Source organism: Biomphalaria glabrata, chromosome 1, assembly GCF_947242115.1.
Source record: "Biomphalaria glabrata chromosome 1, xgBioGlab47.1, whole genome shotgun sequence".
Classification (NCBI taxonomy): Eukaryota; Metazoa; Mollusca; class Gastropoda; family Planorbidae; genus Biomphalaria; species Biomphalaria glabrata.
In genome coordinates, this window is record NC_074711.1 from 86,722,373 (window position 1) to 86,738,395 (window position 16,023).

The following is a 16,023-nucleotide window of genomic DNA, read 5'->3' on the forward strand; positions in this document are numbered from 1 at the left end:
AGCAAACACTTTGTAGTTAAGGTACTAGACTCTAAATAGTCTAAATCTACATAGAACTAAAAGCTCTAAAGACTAAGTAGGTGTAGATTCTAGGTCTATAAGAATGTTGGACTTCAAAAAATCGAGCTTAAAAGCTTTAATTATCGGTAAGTTCAATCAATTATGAAACGCACTAACCTACAAAATGGATTGTTAATTATTTTTTGTAGTGAGGAGCGCCATCTACAAAAAAGAACTAGCCTCAAATCCAGATAGATCTAGACTAAGTTCATCATTCATAAACAAAAGAAGGGGAGGAAAACAACTCACCTTTAAAAAAATGGCTGCTGCACATTTTGAAGCATTTAAGGCCAGACTTGATAAAGTTTTGCATGAGAAGAATAAAGTCAATGATATTTTGGAAAAAATAGAGCTTAAGACAGGAGTAAAAAGACTGTATATTGCGCTTGGTAAGAATATTTAAAATTAGTTACTCACGTTTAGGTCTAGCCGTCTAGCCTAATTCCCTAAAATATGGATATGGATAAAATTAAAAATGTCATAAAAATCTTGTCTTTGTAAAAGTTTATTCAATTTATAATTTGTTGTAATTGTTGAAATTGAAGTTTTCACTGTTTTGCTATCTATCGCCACTAGTACTAGATCTAGCTCATCTACGTCTACAGATGATCATATCATGATCTAGAATCTAGACTATTGTCACAGATGCTGATGCTCACTCTATGAAATTTCATCTTGTCTTGATAAATTTGTCATTTAGATCTTAAAGTTAAAGCCTAAAATAAAGGCGTTCAGCATAGACCCAGCCATCTGGGAGACAAAGGCACATGACAGCATCATGGCCATGGCGTTGTGTTGTGCTGGGAAAACTGGCACACAGGTTGCAGAGGACGAGAACAGTGCTAGCAGAAGAAAAGCAAGGCCAATGACACTAGCTGTGACTAGCTCCAGCTGGAATAACCAGCCCGGTGTGCAGCCGAACATTCGGGCTCACATAAGTCTCACCAGCCACATGAGGAGGCACAAAACCCCAGTGCAAATCCCTCAGCCCCCTGGATGACAAAAGTGGTCATCATCGAACCGCGATGGACGAACTATATATATATATAATATATATATATTAAATATATAACTAGATTCCCTAGATCTATATTTATATTATTTGAACTGTCTGTCACTTTGTGATCATACACAACACAGTGAAGAAACATGTCTTGTTTATGTGTAAATTTTGATTTTAAAATAAAAATACTTCTACTCTACTTCTAGTCTAGAGTGAATGATGACAGGAGGCAGGTGTTTAATGTTTCAGATTTATGACAATTTAGATTAGAATCTAGTACTGTAGTAGTTCAGCTGTAGTAGACAGATTATTAAAGTATTTTTGTATTTCTGAAATAAACCATATGGACAGTCACAATAGATTATAGTTATAGATCTATATTCTATATACTGTTGAATGGCTATTGAGATTCTTACTATTGATCTAAATGTACTTATAATTAAATAAATTTTATTTAATTTTTCTCATCTAGATTTATTCTATATTATATTCTTTCTTGCACAATTCTTCTCATTAAAAATTTTACATAATAATAATCTTTATTGTCTGTTAGGAAATTTGTCTTACAATTTGTGCATTACACCAAACAAAACATTTTAACTATAAAAAAAAATGGACATTCACACCAGACTCACTCATAATTTACATGTGAAAAGTTTATATAAGATAGATATTTAATGATTCGATTGCGAGGGGAACAAAAGAGTTTTGTGTCAGTCTTTGCTACTGGTGTCTTATATCTCTTTTGTGATGGTAAACTCACAAAATCCTGACCCAAAGGGTGGTTTTTTAACTTCTAGAATCTTTTTAGCTTTTTTTATGGATCTTTGTCTCAAACAGCTGCCCAAATGTATTTTTTTTTATTTTTTTTGCCAACAGCAGCATTTAGGATTCAATGAAGTTTATTTTCAGATTGGCATACCAAACTGTGATTATTAAAACTTAAAATATTGCAGATGTGAACTTGATAAAACATAGCCAAGGCCTTTTCGTTAACATTAAACGAGGACAGTTTTCTCAGTAATTGAACCTTTGCTGCCCTTTTTTGCTGCAATAATCAGTATTTGTGGATCTAAAATGCTCACAAACAAAAGTATCGTCCTACTTTTGGTCAATATTAATTATAATGGAAAATAAAGTTAAATATATCCTCAAGATGAAGTTTAATTTGAAAGTTTTACTTTGAATTTGAGAACACCTTTTTTTTCGCTTCAAATAGCAATGTTTATTTTTGAAAATATTGTAAATATTACCCTCTTTAAATATCATTAATGTTTTGATCATGTTTCAAAGTTTTATTGGTACACTCACATTTTTGCTTCAAATAGTGCTGATATATATATATATAATTGGTTGCATAGGTGTTCTAGCTAACATTTATTTATTACCTTGTAAGTTGTTTTATGATACTGTCCTTTTTTTTTAATGCTTAATAATTTATATCAGCACAAAATAAATATAGGTTTTAAACATTTTTAGCAGTTATTAGCACAGCTGCCAAGAAATTATATTTAAAAAAAATGGAATTGAAATTTTAAAAAATTCTTTTCGATCTCTCTGAAACTCTCCCACAGAATGATTACATCCTAGTACAAGCCTCCTACAGAACAACAGGGGATGGCAGCGGGCAAAGTTGGAACTCATCCCCATCGAGACCACAGAACAACAGTCCAAATCGCATACCACTTGTACAAACCATTTGTAGACATTGTAGAATACAAACTTAAACTGCGGCTTTGATCATCATAATGACAGAACAAACATTACATAAATGACAGAACAAACATTACATAATGTCCTTATGCAAATTTATTTATTCTCATGAATATATTTTATTTCTGTTTTAATTACAGTCTGTATTATTTGTATATTTCATTTCTGTTTTGATTATAGTTTGTACTATTTGTTTGTTTGTTTTCTTCACAGTCTTTATTTCAATTATTGCATTATGGTTGATGGTTGGATATGGAGCACAGTTTCTTTGTAATTTTATCGGATTCATTTACCCAGCATATGCCTCGTAAGTCTAGTTTCTTATAAATATTGACCCTTGAACGTCTCATTTTAAATTTTGAAAGCATATTCCTGTTATGTTTGTTTTTACTGTTTTGATTGATAATAAATAAATTTGATGATTGAGATTTGTAATAGAAATATTAGTCAAAATTGGACTATTGCAGAGTTAAAGCCATCGAGAGTCGTGACAAAGATGATGATACAAAATGGTTGACCTACTGGGTGGTGTACAGCGTCTTCAGCCTTGTAGAATTTTTCTCTGACATTTTCCTGTTTTGGATCCCATTCTACTGGTTGTTGAAGGTTTGTAATGTATTTTTCAAATTCTGTTCTAAATGTATTTATAAATATTTATAAATCTACTAGAGACTTAGTCCAATGCAAAGAAAAAAATATATGTTTAGCGTGAATGGCCATAATGCTTGATGCTAGGTTTCTCCCTTTTTTTTTTATTAAATGGATTACAAAGGGACATAATGTCTTCTGAGACTTAAGGAGCCATATATATATATATATATATATATATATATATATATATATATATATATATATATATATATAAAAACCAAAGGGACATAATTTTCAGAAGGCACTGATATTTAATAAAACTTCTGCCTTGTCGTTTGTTTGTGCTTATCTATGTCAGCTCAAAAATTAAAAAAAAAGATAAACTATATAGATTTTATGTGACTTTTTAAACTTAACTTATTAAAATTGGACCAGAAAAAAAAAGTTAATACTTGTCATTCAAATCACTAGACCTTACACATATTTCTGAACATCTAGGCAGGGAAACAAAAAGAAATTGAAATTCATTCCTATGCTATATACGTTTCTTGTACCATGACAGTAAAACAAAACTACAGCTAATATTGTCATTATTATTTCAGTGTGTATTTCTGGTGTGGTGCTTCATGCCAGTTCCTTGGAATGGTTCCATTACCTTGTACTATCGCTTTATCAGACCTTTCATTTTACGTCACCAAGACCGCATTGACACTGCCTTGGATAAGGCTAAAGAAGCTGTTGCAGAAGGTAAAATGCTTCACTTTTTTTTTTTGTCTTGAAAATGCATATTCTTTCTATTTGTCGTGCAGTTGGACACTTCAACGTTAAAAGGAGCAGTTGTTCGGGTGTAGTAGACATAGTTGGGTAGTCACCATAGTTGTTGCTTTCCCCAAACTAGTTTTGATTATAATTTTTGTTATAACTAACAAAGATTTTATATTTTCTGAGATGCCCAGTCACTTTGTATAACATTTTTGATCAGTTGAAATTTTATGTATAATCAATTAATATAAAAAAGAAATCAGGTTTTTCGTGGAGTTAAAAATAGAGATGTGATACAGAAATTTTTTAACTTCATAGGACTGCAGGCATGCCTACCTTCTGTATTTTGCTAAACTATCCATCAAAATCCCCCCCCCCCCCCAATTAAAAAAAAACACGGGTATCCATGTTTTTTTCTCAAAGTTCAAGTTCAAGCCAAAAGAAAATAAATTTCTCAACCATTATTTCATGATTTGTTTTATAACGTCAAATGAAAATAATGCTTGCAAAATTCATGAATTTTTTTTTCCATTTCTTCTCTGTGTGGCCATGCACAGTTAGATTTCCTTGACTTGCTATTGATTATCCTGCGACCCACAGGGCTTTTTGTACACTCATTTCTAAGATTTCTAAGTTAATTTCAAAAGAAATATAGGTTATTAAAATATATTTCTACAGGAAACTATTTTGACTAGATCTAGTGATTACATTGAATAGATTTCCTTGTGCTTATGTTAAATTAAATAGATCTAGAATGAGATATCAGATCAAAGGTAGGGATCAAAAGTCACAATCTAGAGCTAGATCTAAACAGCTGGAAAAAAAAAAACAGCACGCTACTTTTCCTTGGCACAGACTGCAAAAGAGCCTACAGCTTGCAGCAAAAAGCTGGCTAGGAGATGACTAAAAAGAAGAAGAATAAACAACAAGTAAACTAGCTATGCTTTTTTTTATAATAATTTTTTTTTTTTTGCTCCTCATTTTGAACTTGGAGATTTCCTCATTCTTGGTCTTAGGGGGTAGGCATGTCTGATTGTTTTCTTCTTAGCAAAAATCATAAAAAATCATTTTATCGTAAATACTCATAAACTTGACAATTTGAGACACATGATATTAAACTATTAAAACACACAAGAGAAATTGACTTTTTCTATGTTGTTTGGATATTGGATGTATTTTTTTTTTACATGCATGTATATGTTGAGTATAGATTTATCTTGCTTTTTTAGTATCTTTTGCATATATGTGTGTGCAAAGTATATTTTTTTAGAATTAAGCTAAACTATTAAATCATTCAGTTAACTTTCTTTATACAAAAAGAAGTAGTAAAAATCTAATTTATGAAAGCTGTACCTTGCAGGTGTTTCTACTTTATGTTTATGAATCTAATAAAAAAAAAAGCAAAATATTTTCTTTATGGAAACCAAGATCTATTCCTATCTACCTTTAGTTTTGGTGAATTTGTTGCAATTATTTCTGCAGCTTTTTAAGCTTCTGATTCTGCATTTGACTCTTAAGCATTTGAAATATCTGACTCAGCTGTAGAATCAGATATATAATTTATTTTGGCAAAACGTAAACCAAAAACCAGTAATTTAATGTGTTCATTATCTCCTTATTGTTCGTTCCTTTTTTGCATAGTCTTTAATCTTGCTACACAAGGGGAATCTTCACGTGCCATTATTCAGCAGGGTAAGACTGTTCAGAGTCAATATTCTGGAGGCGTATCGAATTCTGTTTTATTTTTGTTTCATTTGCAAAAAAAGTTTTTTTTTTTGTTTTTTTATATATTTTTTTTATAAATGACAATGGCTTCAGATTAATATTTATTCATAAGCTCTACATATTTAATTTAAAAACAACAGAATACCCTATTTATGTTACAGAAACCTTTATTGAAGCTTGTATTTGGAATAGGCTTAAGTGTATAAAAAAACACAAATAAGGCTAGAGGAATAAATATTAATCTGATTATTTTTCTAGCACTTGGTACTGGAATTTGTATTTTTACCATATTTTTTGGTTGCTGATACATTAGTTAAAATGCAATGGGATAATCTCATAAAAATTAGCCAATTTATTAAGTACAATTACAAAAGCAATTATCTGCATAATTTTTAGAAAGTAGCCTAATGGGGTTCCCTTTATGTGTACTAAACAATGTTATTAAAAAAAACTATTTCCACGTACCATTTTATTAACAAGGCTAATTTACTAAATATAATACTTATTCTAAAGACTGACTTTGTCTCACATAGTGTTTAAACAGCTTCTTAGTTTGAAGTACTTGTCTATTATATGCACGTACATATAAATGAAACATAAAATGGTTTTAAAGGCAGTTGTGTTAATCCACAGCTGTTTTACTTCAGTTTATATATATATATATATAAAACCTGTTGTGTGAGTGCAGCTGACAGTGGGGTTTGCCTTTGACTCTTTTTAGTATCTTGTTTCTTTTAAAGTCTCAAGTAGGTATAGGAGTTGTGTATAATAACATGAAGAGATGACCTCTACGGAAAGGTTAGCAATAATGCTGACCAATACATGGGCTTTCTCTGATCCTTCAGTTCTACATTTAGAAATGTCATCCAGATTCATTTTTAATGAGTTCTTAGGCTGATAGTATGGTCTGGATAGAGGGAGGGGGTAACAAAGTTTTTTTCCTAACATGCTAACTGTTTCTGTATAAAATTAAGTTGAATTTTTTTTTACTAGTTTATATTTTGATTATTTTTTTGTGTGTCAAGAAACTATATCATAAAACTGTCTTGTGTCCTTCCTAATATACAAGTAATATATATATTATATTATATTTAAAGACCAACTGAAGAGGTTTTGGGGTCAGACGCGGAAACCGGTGTTATACTTTTTTTTAGATTCATAATGCTTAAAAAAACATACATACGAAATTTTAGACCTGTATTCTTTGTAATAATTTAGATATAAGCAATTTAATGTGAGTTTTAGGGACTATTAAATTTCACAATCTCGAAGCCATTCGAGATCAGTATTTCCCAGACAACCAAGGTCGATGACGTAGTTTAAGGGAAATTAGGTCAAATTTTTCAGTTTATGGCTTAGCGTATTTCCCTATTCCTTTTTACAGGAATGCTAGTTTCTAAAAACAAAGGCGACTAAAACACGCCAATTTATAAAAAGTGGATGTTAGAGTTGGGGAAATTAGGTCAAATCACGCAATTTATGGCTTTGCATGTTAGATCTACTGTTTGTCGGCTTATTCTTGATCTAGTCAAGCGAACAGCGTTTCAGCCCACGCAGTACCGCGAGCCTCAGTTCACATGTTTCGTTTTAGTCAAGTTACGCAATTTATGGCTTATGTTACTGCTTCAGGCTTATTCTAGTTCTAGATCTACTGCTTTTGATCAAGAGCAGAGTTCTTTTCTCAGATCATTAATGATGTACGAAGTAGACCTAAATTTAGATCTAAATCCAATTAGATGAAGTCTAGATCTAGTAATAGTAGTATTGGATATTTAGAGATAAGACCTATCTATTTAGACATCCGATCGAGGTGCTGGGCCTAGACATAGAAAAACAAAGTTTAAAATTATATACTCTATCTATACACTTAATAGTGATTATTAACCTATAGTCGTCCGTAAATAGGCCCAATATGGGAAAAAAAAACAATTATTACAATGTGAATGTTGAGCTCATTCAATGTAGTTATTGTATTATACGATTATATTTAGTTTGAATCTAGAGTCACAACCCCGTACAACACTAGGCAAATAGCTTTAACTTAAACCTTAACTTAGACTTAAAAGTAGTCTGATTTAGATCTACTAGTAAAAAAAAGTACTAGATCTAAATTTCTAAAAAGTAATCTATAAGGCAAAAATTAGACCTAGATCTACCAATTCTATAATATTATTAATATACAAAATATGGATTTTATTACACTCTTATTTAAATATATTCGTACCGTATATTCGGGCCTATATACTTACATAGTTCTATAAATATATATCTAAAAATTAAAGAGTTTTCATTTATCTCACGCTTGACTCATTTGTTGATTGGAATAGAATCATTAGATTATTAGATAGTTAAGTTAGCAAGTTAATCTGTAACTGTAGGTAACAAAGTTTTAAATTGTGTTTAGACTATAAATGAAAGAGATTATCCTACTGGAGAAGGAGTTGTCGTTTTTTTCTTTTCTCTGGGAAGTCAGGGAAGTGGAAAATAAATTATAGTATCAATATAATGTTAAGTAATGCATATAGGCTACTGTTGATGTAATTATGCAACTCATTTTATTAAATTTTAGTAACCCAATTATTGCCAGTTAATCACTGAATATATATATTTTTTTTCATTGTTATTAAAAAATGCAGAGCTATACATAATTTAAAGTGTTTAATAAATAAGGCTGGCAGTCGAGTCGAAAGATTAATGAGAAATGCAGTATTTTCCATGGCTACGCAGCCCCAGCTGCAAACTAGATATTTTGCCGCGTCCAGCCAAGACATAACCATATTCAGCTGGTGGTCAATTTAAATGTTCTTTACGACGTCTACGTCTTCCCTCATCAGTGGATTTTCTTTTGGCCTCTAATATGTATTCCACGTTGCAATTTCTAATAAATAGCATCATTCGAAGAATGAGATCCAACTTATTTTTAAAAAATGAAACCCCTTTACAGATCAAGTCATCATTGCAATGGACATTCAGATCTGCATTAACATAAAAATGATCAAAATTTGAATAGGTTTCGAAACGCAGAAAGTTGTGTGGTTTGCATTCCGAACTGTCTTCTCTGTGGTCTCAGGTTCAAACATTGACCACTGCCATTAACTAACATCCTGCTGGAGTTTTGGGCTATGACTTAATAATATTAAATCCTGATTCGAAACTTTGTCTAAACCTAGCAAGTGAAAAGGAACATACTAAAATAATGTTGTGTGTATAATGAAGAACTCTATTAAAATGTGATTTTGTATTTACATTTATTGGTATTTATTATATAAAATAAAATTGTAGAATGTTTCTGTGATTTGTTTCACAGGGAATATTGTATTTCCAAAATGATGAAAGATCCATCTAGTAAACTTGTCTGTATGCCACATGTCATATATGTTTTCTGTAAAATAGATTTTAAAAAATTTATTTATTAACATTTATACTTAATTATGTATACATTATATATAGAACTAGTGGTTATATATATATATATATATTATATATGTTATACTGATTATCTGATCTAACATCAACATCTAACTCTTATTGTTCTTAATAATAATAAATTACTCTACTCTAGGTCTAGGCAATCTAATATATATAAGACCAGGGTCAGTCTTAAGCCACTGCAACCTATGCGGTCGCAGTGGGCCCTGCACTTTCATAGGCTTCGTGCTAATTCTAGGTGTAATAGTTAAATTGCAATATATATATATATATCGGTATATATAAAACCTGGAAATCTCATAAAAATCTCTTAAAAATCTCCTGAAAAATAGACAAAATTGTGGGTGTCATTCATTCTGGAAAACGCTAATCCTACGCGAGATAAACGAAATAAGACATTGTCAGCTTTCATGTACTAAAATGTAATAATCAGGCAAATTTTCACGTTAATCAGAAGTTTCCATACTTTATTTACTTTAATAGAGTGACTGGCATTTTAATATGCCATAGGTTGCAAAGTTTGTAAAGTAAAGTTAATTTGATCGTAATCTTGTACTTAGTAAAGATTTAATAAAATTCAAAGTCGAATTTTTTTTAAATACGAAATCTTAATTTTCACTTATTATCCTTATTCCCACCCAGACTAGGCCCCGCGCAATCAGTTTCACATAGGGCCCCGCAATCGTTAGGACCCGCCCTGTTTAAGTTTAAGACTTAAAGAAATGTCACATGTGTTTAGTAAAAATCTGTATTTTATATTACCAATATAAATGATGACTTATCATTTTTTTAGATCTAAAGTTTAGCCTTATTAATAAGTATAGTAAGGGCTAGTAAAGAGTATAAATATATTCTAGATAGATTTAGCTTAGGCTTTAGGTTTAGTCCTTGACTATTATAAAAAAAATATAATATTTTATTTATATCTATGAATAATCTTTATGCTATTGCTAGGACACTACTCACTAGGTCTTACTATTACAGAACAGAGATATACAAATTCAAGCATTAAAAAATGTTGGCGACTGGGCTTAGACTTAACATAGAGGCTAGTCTAGATTACTCTAGATCTACTTAAATTAGTTAAATCTACTAGTTTATAAACTAATACTAGATCTAGTATTACTAGTAGTAATACTACAATTAGTACAATAATACAAGTCAAGTATTTATAAACTAGATCTAGATCTAGTGAGTGACTAGTAAAAGTGTTAGAAGGCCTAGCTAGAATTAGAGATATAGAAAATAATATAGAATAGATAGATCTAACCATTTAGTTTTGTTATAATAAAAATTATAATAGACTAATAGTATACTATTAGTATACTAGTACTATTAGACTTAGTATAGTCTAAGTATAGTATACCTAGACCTAGATGATCTACTAGTACTTGATGATACTAGAGACCTACTAGAGTAGACTAGATCTAGATCTATGATCTAGTGACTAGTCAGTCACTAGTCCTATTATAATCTATCTATAATTATATTAATTCAATAGTCTGCTCTATAATATATTTTGAAAAAGTAGAAGAGTTCTCTTCAGGGCATTTTGGTGCATCCCATGATAAGTATCATTTAAAATTGTTGGACAGCAAGATTTAGATAAGTTTATCATCTGAATCGCTATCAATAACGTATCCAGCCATGTCTATTTTTATTTACATTTTCTCAGTCCATTACAATACGTCACTTCCGGTTTCGGCCATTGAAGCTGATTTTCAAATCTCGTTATTTTTTACACTTTCAAATTACTTTTTCTAATATAAATACGCTTTTCTAAAATCTCAAATTTTTAGGAACTAACTTTGATGCTATCTACTATCTAAATCAATCGCTATCTCAATTTCGAAAAAAACCTCTTCAGTTGGTCTTTAAATCTTAAATGCTCAAATAACATGGCAAACTAAATGTTCATATTTTATTTGTCATTGAAAAGTAAAGAGAAAGAAACACAAAATTGGCCTGTATGGGGATTGAACCCATGACATTCATGTAATTAGCGTGACACTCTGTTAAGTGAGTGAACGAGGCCTACTATTATGTGCACAATTTTAGATTGAAACGAATGTTACCATTTTTAACTTCCATATTCCGTCTTCCTTAGACTATGAAGAAAAGTGTGAGCTTCTTTTGATTTGGAATTGAAAGCAGTGCAACTCTGTTATTGATATCTAATTTCTTTTGCTAAATCATTGTTGAAAGTGGGTTATGTTTTATGTAGAATAAAATATTGCTGTTTTGTTCACTCTTATCATCTGTCCTCTTGTTCTATTTGTTTTTATAACATACAAATGCAGGTGTTACAGCTGATCATCAGAAAGTGTTAAATACTGGTATATCTTACAATACCTTCTGTATATTTTAATGTAAATTACTTGGAATCAAATTGGAATATTTGTTAGTTATAAATCTCACTTCTCTATTTTTTTTTTTTTTTTTTTTTTTTATGTTTTCATGAGCTGAGGGATCCTAAACAGAGGATGCATATTCTAATAATGGCCTAACTAAAGTTAAATATAGCATTTTAGTTTTATGTTCTTGTTTGAGTTGTAAAAATAATACAAGAGCATCTCCAATATTATAGAAAGTTAATAAAAAACAAAAGAGTTGGCACTATGTTTCTACATCGTAGTCCTGATTTATTTTACACTGTTGGTTCATTATTTGTGTTTTTTTTTTTAAGTTGTATCCCAGTTCCTCTCTTAAATTGTAATGTGTTTTAGTGACGAGTAAGTCTCAGTGATAGTTGTCCTAGTCTAATAATCTACTGAAACCATTGAATATTGGATTCTTTCTTGTTCAGCTTTTATTAGTTGCATCTTTTTACAGTTCCATTGATCAAAGAAAAAAAAGAAAATAATTTGTCTGAAAAATATTTTATGATTCTCACTTCCCCCTTTTTGTTGTTCCTTTTTTTTTTTTTGTGTGGGAATAATTGAAAAGGAATTTATAAAAATCTTTAAAAAACTTTTGTCCCCTTTGATTATGTAGACCCGCATTGTCAAATAATGTGTCAAGATGTACAAAAGCTTATGACTGTATAACGTAAGATAGAAGCTAACTTATTTGCATATTGTTAGCAGAAAGTAAACTGGAGGGTGGTTTAGCTCTTTCAGTGCGAATTATTTTCTAGGATGAACATATGCATTTTTAAAGGGGGGGGGGTAGAGTTACTAAAACTAACATAACTTTTTTATTTTATTAAATAATCTAACAAATTTTATTGTATTTGAAAGGAAAATGAATGGGCTACAAAGGTATGATAAATAAAATAATATTTAAAAAAAAAATTTGTTTTCATTAATTTTAAACTGAGCACGGAAAAAGAAAATATTTTAAAAATTCATTAAAGAATCGATATACTGAAAGATTTAACCTTTTATTAAACATTTAATCCATAAATATTGAAAGGTCACAATACTAAACACTATTCATTCGAATTTCATTAAAGATGAATGCACTAAGAAATTGTATTATATTTACATTTTCGTGTCCCGGGAAATAAAACATGTTGGTACTGCATCGAATTTACTACCAAAACAAAGAACAATCCCTCCCACATCCAGAAAATAAAAAAAATATTCTCTCCATTTTCAATTAAATTTTAAGATACTGTAATTTTTTTTTATTAGTCTTGGAGAATGAAGACGATGCCTTTTAATTATTGTATAAATACTCTATTGGAGTAGAACTAAAGTTCACATACTATTATTTTACTTACAAACTTGAGCTTTTGAATCAGGTTGAAAACAAAAATGGATATGCATTTATTTGATACTACCAAGAATCTTTGTTTACTACAAGAATAGTAGCCAATGATTTGTTCAATGGTGGAGATAAAAATTCTGTTAATTTCTGTACATCTATTGAAGATTTTAAGTATTGAATGTTGTATGTGTGTGCTGTTCTTTGGTTGACTGGCATTACAGAAAGTAATTGCTATCATCTTGCTGTCATACCAGTCTTCGTGGTTCCTTACACCTTAACTGGGTTTTCAGTTTATTTCTTAACTAACTTAAGACAGACAATATTATATATATATATATTATATATATATATATTGTACAAATGTCCTATTGATACATTTCTGTGTTTGGTTTCAATCTTCCATGTTTTAGAAAAGTGCATAGATATAATAAAACTTTTGTAGAAAATGATACTAGAAATTATTACAATTCTTACTATAAGTAATAAAAACAAATTCTATTATGCTTAAAAAGTTCAAATCAGTAAATATTTTTTTTTTTTTTTTATAAATTGCACTCACAGGTGAATTATTTTCTCTTTTCAGCAAAAGATCTGGCAGAAGATGTGGCTAAGGATGAGTTGGTCAAAAGGGCTTTGAATTCTAAAAATGACTAAGATTCTGGTCAGCCGAGACGGTCATCGTGGAATAGTTGTGGGACATTTGTGTTTACTCCCTGAGCTTGATGTTTCCATTTTGTTTTCCATTGTCAATGTTTACCTTAGCCAAAAGATAATTTACTAACATAACAATCCATGAATTGGGTTTTGTCATAACACCAGTGGCATCTGTTTTAGAAAATATTAACTCGTATACAAAGTATTTACTGGGCTTAGGAAGTGTGGAACAATTTTTTTTTTAGATCGTTTCATTTTACCCTCTGTAAATTTTACAAACAAATAAAATGGGCATTTAAAAGGAAATATTTTTTGAAAGATCAAAGAACATTGTTAGAAATATTTTATTGACAATTTGCGTTTTGTTTCTAATCTTTGACATGACTCTTTTTTTTTTTTTTTGTTGCAATAAGCTCAGTACTCTTGACAGAGACATTTTGTAAATATGGAATATTGCATAGTATTCAAAAGTATTTTAATAATTACAGAGGCTAGAATTTCAAAATAATCCCTTAGAGAAATTAACTTATGGTGATTGTAATTTGAATGTATTCTTTTGCTCAAGTTTGATATATTATCATTCTAAAAGTTTTGCTAAGAGCTTTAAAAACTATTGCTACTATATTAGCTGCTGATTGGGTGCTTGATATTAGAGAGCTGCACCTTGTACTATCTTGTATACGTACGTCATGCCACCGATATGTTTGTCCCTATTCCACAATTAATGTATCATCCTTTTATCATGACACGTAAGCAGAATTTTTTTTTTTTTTTACTTGGCTTTGATCGTTCCAATAGACATTTTGAAGAATGTTTCCTGTAATATATTTTCAGCTCTACATGTGATGTTTAAATGGGATTTACAGCCTTTAATATTTAATAATTATTATAAACACATATTTTTACATCTTTTTTCAAGCACGTTAAAACCACATAATTTATAATAAAATTAAGACGGTTGTGTTTTTTCGCAACTTGAACCTTTAGATTGCCTTGCCCATAGCTCTGTTTTTAGCTCTACGTTTGATGTTTCAATTTGGATTTATAACCTTTAACTCTATAATTATTATAAACATGGTTTTTAAGAAAGTTTTTGTCTATTTGGACGTAAGGTTGCCTTGTCCCTTAACTCAGTTGAATATAAATATGCTAGGTATATTTTGACAGTTGATTTAAAGTCAATATCGCCTGTAATTTTGCGTTGCCTATGATCTCAAACAGAAATTTTTTATTTTTTTTTTTGTTTCTTTGTTTTCCAGACATTTTTTTGGTTTTGGTATTTATCCATTCTCATCATTTCTAGTCTTTTTTTCCCCCAAGCATGTTATTTCCAATGCGTAAAATCTTTTGGAAAATGTGTACTTTTGTTTATTATTTGTTATTGAAATGCAATTTTTTGTTTGTTTCTTAACACATTTATATATATATATATATATTGGTGCTTTCATCTTTTTACTTAGAGAAAGAAAAAAAAAAAGTAAATCAGTTGGAGATTGTGCTCATTATTTTTGTTTTAAACAATACTTTTTTTTTTTTTAACATATATTTATATATAGATCTATATACAGTTTTTGTTTTGTTGCAAAATATGGTGTGAGCTTGTTAAATATTTTGTTTCTTATCTTTGACATGTAATTTTTTGAAATTTATTATTATGTGCGTCTTTTTCACATTCATTCACCTAGTTGAATTAGGTGTGTGTGGAATTCCCTTTCACAGTTATTGGTTGCGTCTAGCAGTGAATAATTACTTTGTCTGTAGTTGTTCGAATAAGTAACATTTAGGCATTTATATGTTAGCTTTTAGAATAAAAAAGGCTTTTAACTTAATTTTGAAAATTATGTCAGGGGAAACAAATGAGTGAACAATAAATTCTTTATTAAATATCAGTTAATTATATTTACATGGTACCAATTCTGTTATTTACTTATCAAAGTTTTCCAATCTCTTTCATCTTATACACTGATCAGGTCACTATGTTTTATAGTACTAAATACCATAACTTTAGAAATCTTGTCTTTGTAAGTATGGTGTTTTTTTCTTTAAATCTATGTATCATGAAATTATTTGTTCATTGTCGTTCACTTTTTAAATGTTAAAGTTAAATCTACTTTATTGGAATCACTTTCCATATCATAAATAGTTTAAGCAGTAAATACGGACCAGCCCAAAACCAGATAAAAAAAATTTTCTGGTATCTGTAGCAGATTGTTTGACTGTGGGTCAGTCAGTTTAGTTGTATTACTCAACATATTGTCATTTCATCATTTCTTAGCATGCTTACACCTTGACACTCATATTCTCTCCTTTTTAGTTGATAATTTATTTTAGTTGATAAATAAAACAGAAAAATTCAATTCTTGGTTGTTGTTTTT

General features: G+C 29.8%; 1 protein-coding gene and 1 long non-coding RNA gene across 3 annotated transcripts; one reads left to right on the plus strand and one right to left on the minus strand.

Moving 5' to 3' along the window:
* Positions 1 to 250: 250 nt before the first annotated feature.
* LOC106054297 (receptor expression-enhancing protein 5-like) lies at positions 251 to 16,005 on the plus strand. Of its 2 annotated transcripts, XM_013210105.2 has the most exons (6): positions 251 to 449; positions 2,990 to 3,083; positions 3,244 to 3,382; positions 3,970 to 4,114; positions 5,771 to 5,821; positions 13,578 to 16,005. In XM_013210105.2, the coding sequence occupies exons 1-6, from the start codon at positions 320 to 322 to the stop codon at positions 13,646 to 13,648; spliced, it is 630 nt and encodes a 209-aa protein (XP_013065559.1). In that variant the 5' UTR covers positions 251 to 319; the 3' UTR covers positions 13,649 to 16,005. The 2 variants fall into 2 exon arrangements, with proteins under 2 accessions (XP_013065559.1, XP_013065560.1); XM_013210106.2 differs by lacking the exon at positions 5,771 to 5,821 and having other exon boundaries at positions 257 to 449.
* Positions 9,084 to 10,691, minus strand: LOC129924243 (uncharacterized). Its single transcript, XR_008776244.1, has 2 exons — positions 10,650 to 10,691; positions 9,084 to 9,236 (listed from the first exon to the last, which is right to left on the minus strand). It is a non-coding gene; the product is annotated as an uncharacterized LOC129924243 (long non-coding RNA).
* Positions 16,006 to 16,023: the final 18 nt, after the last annotated feature.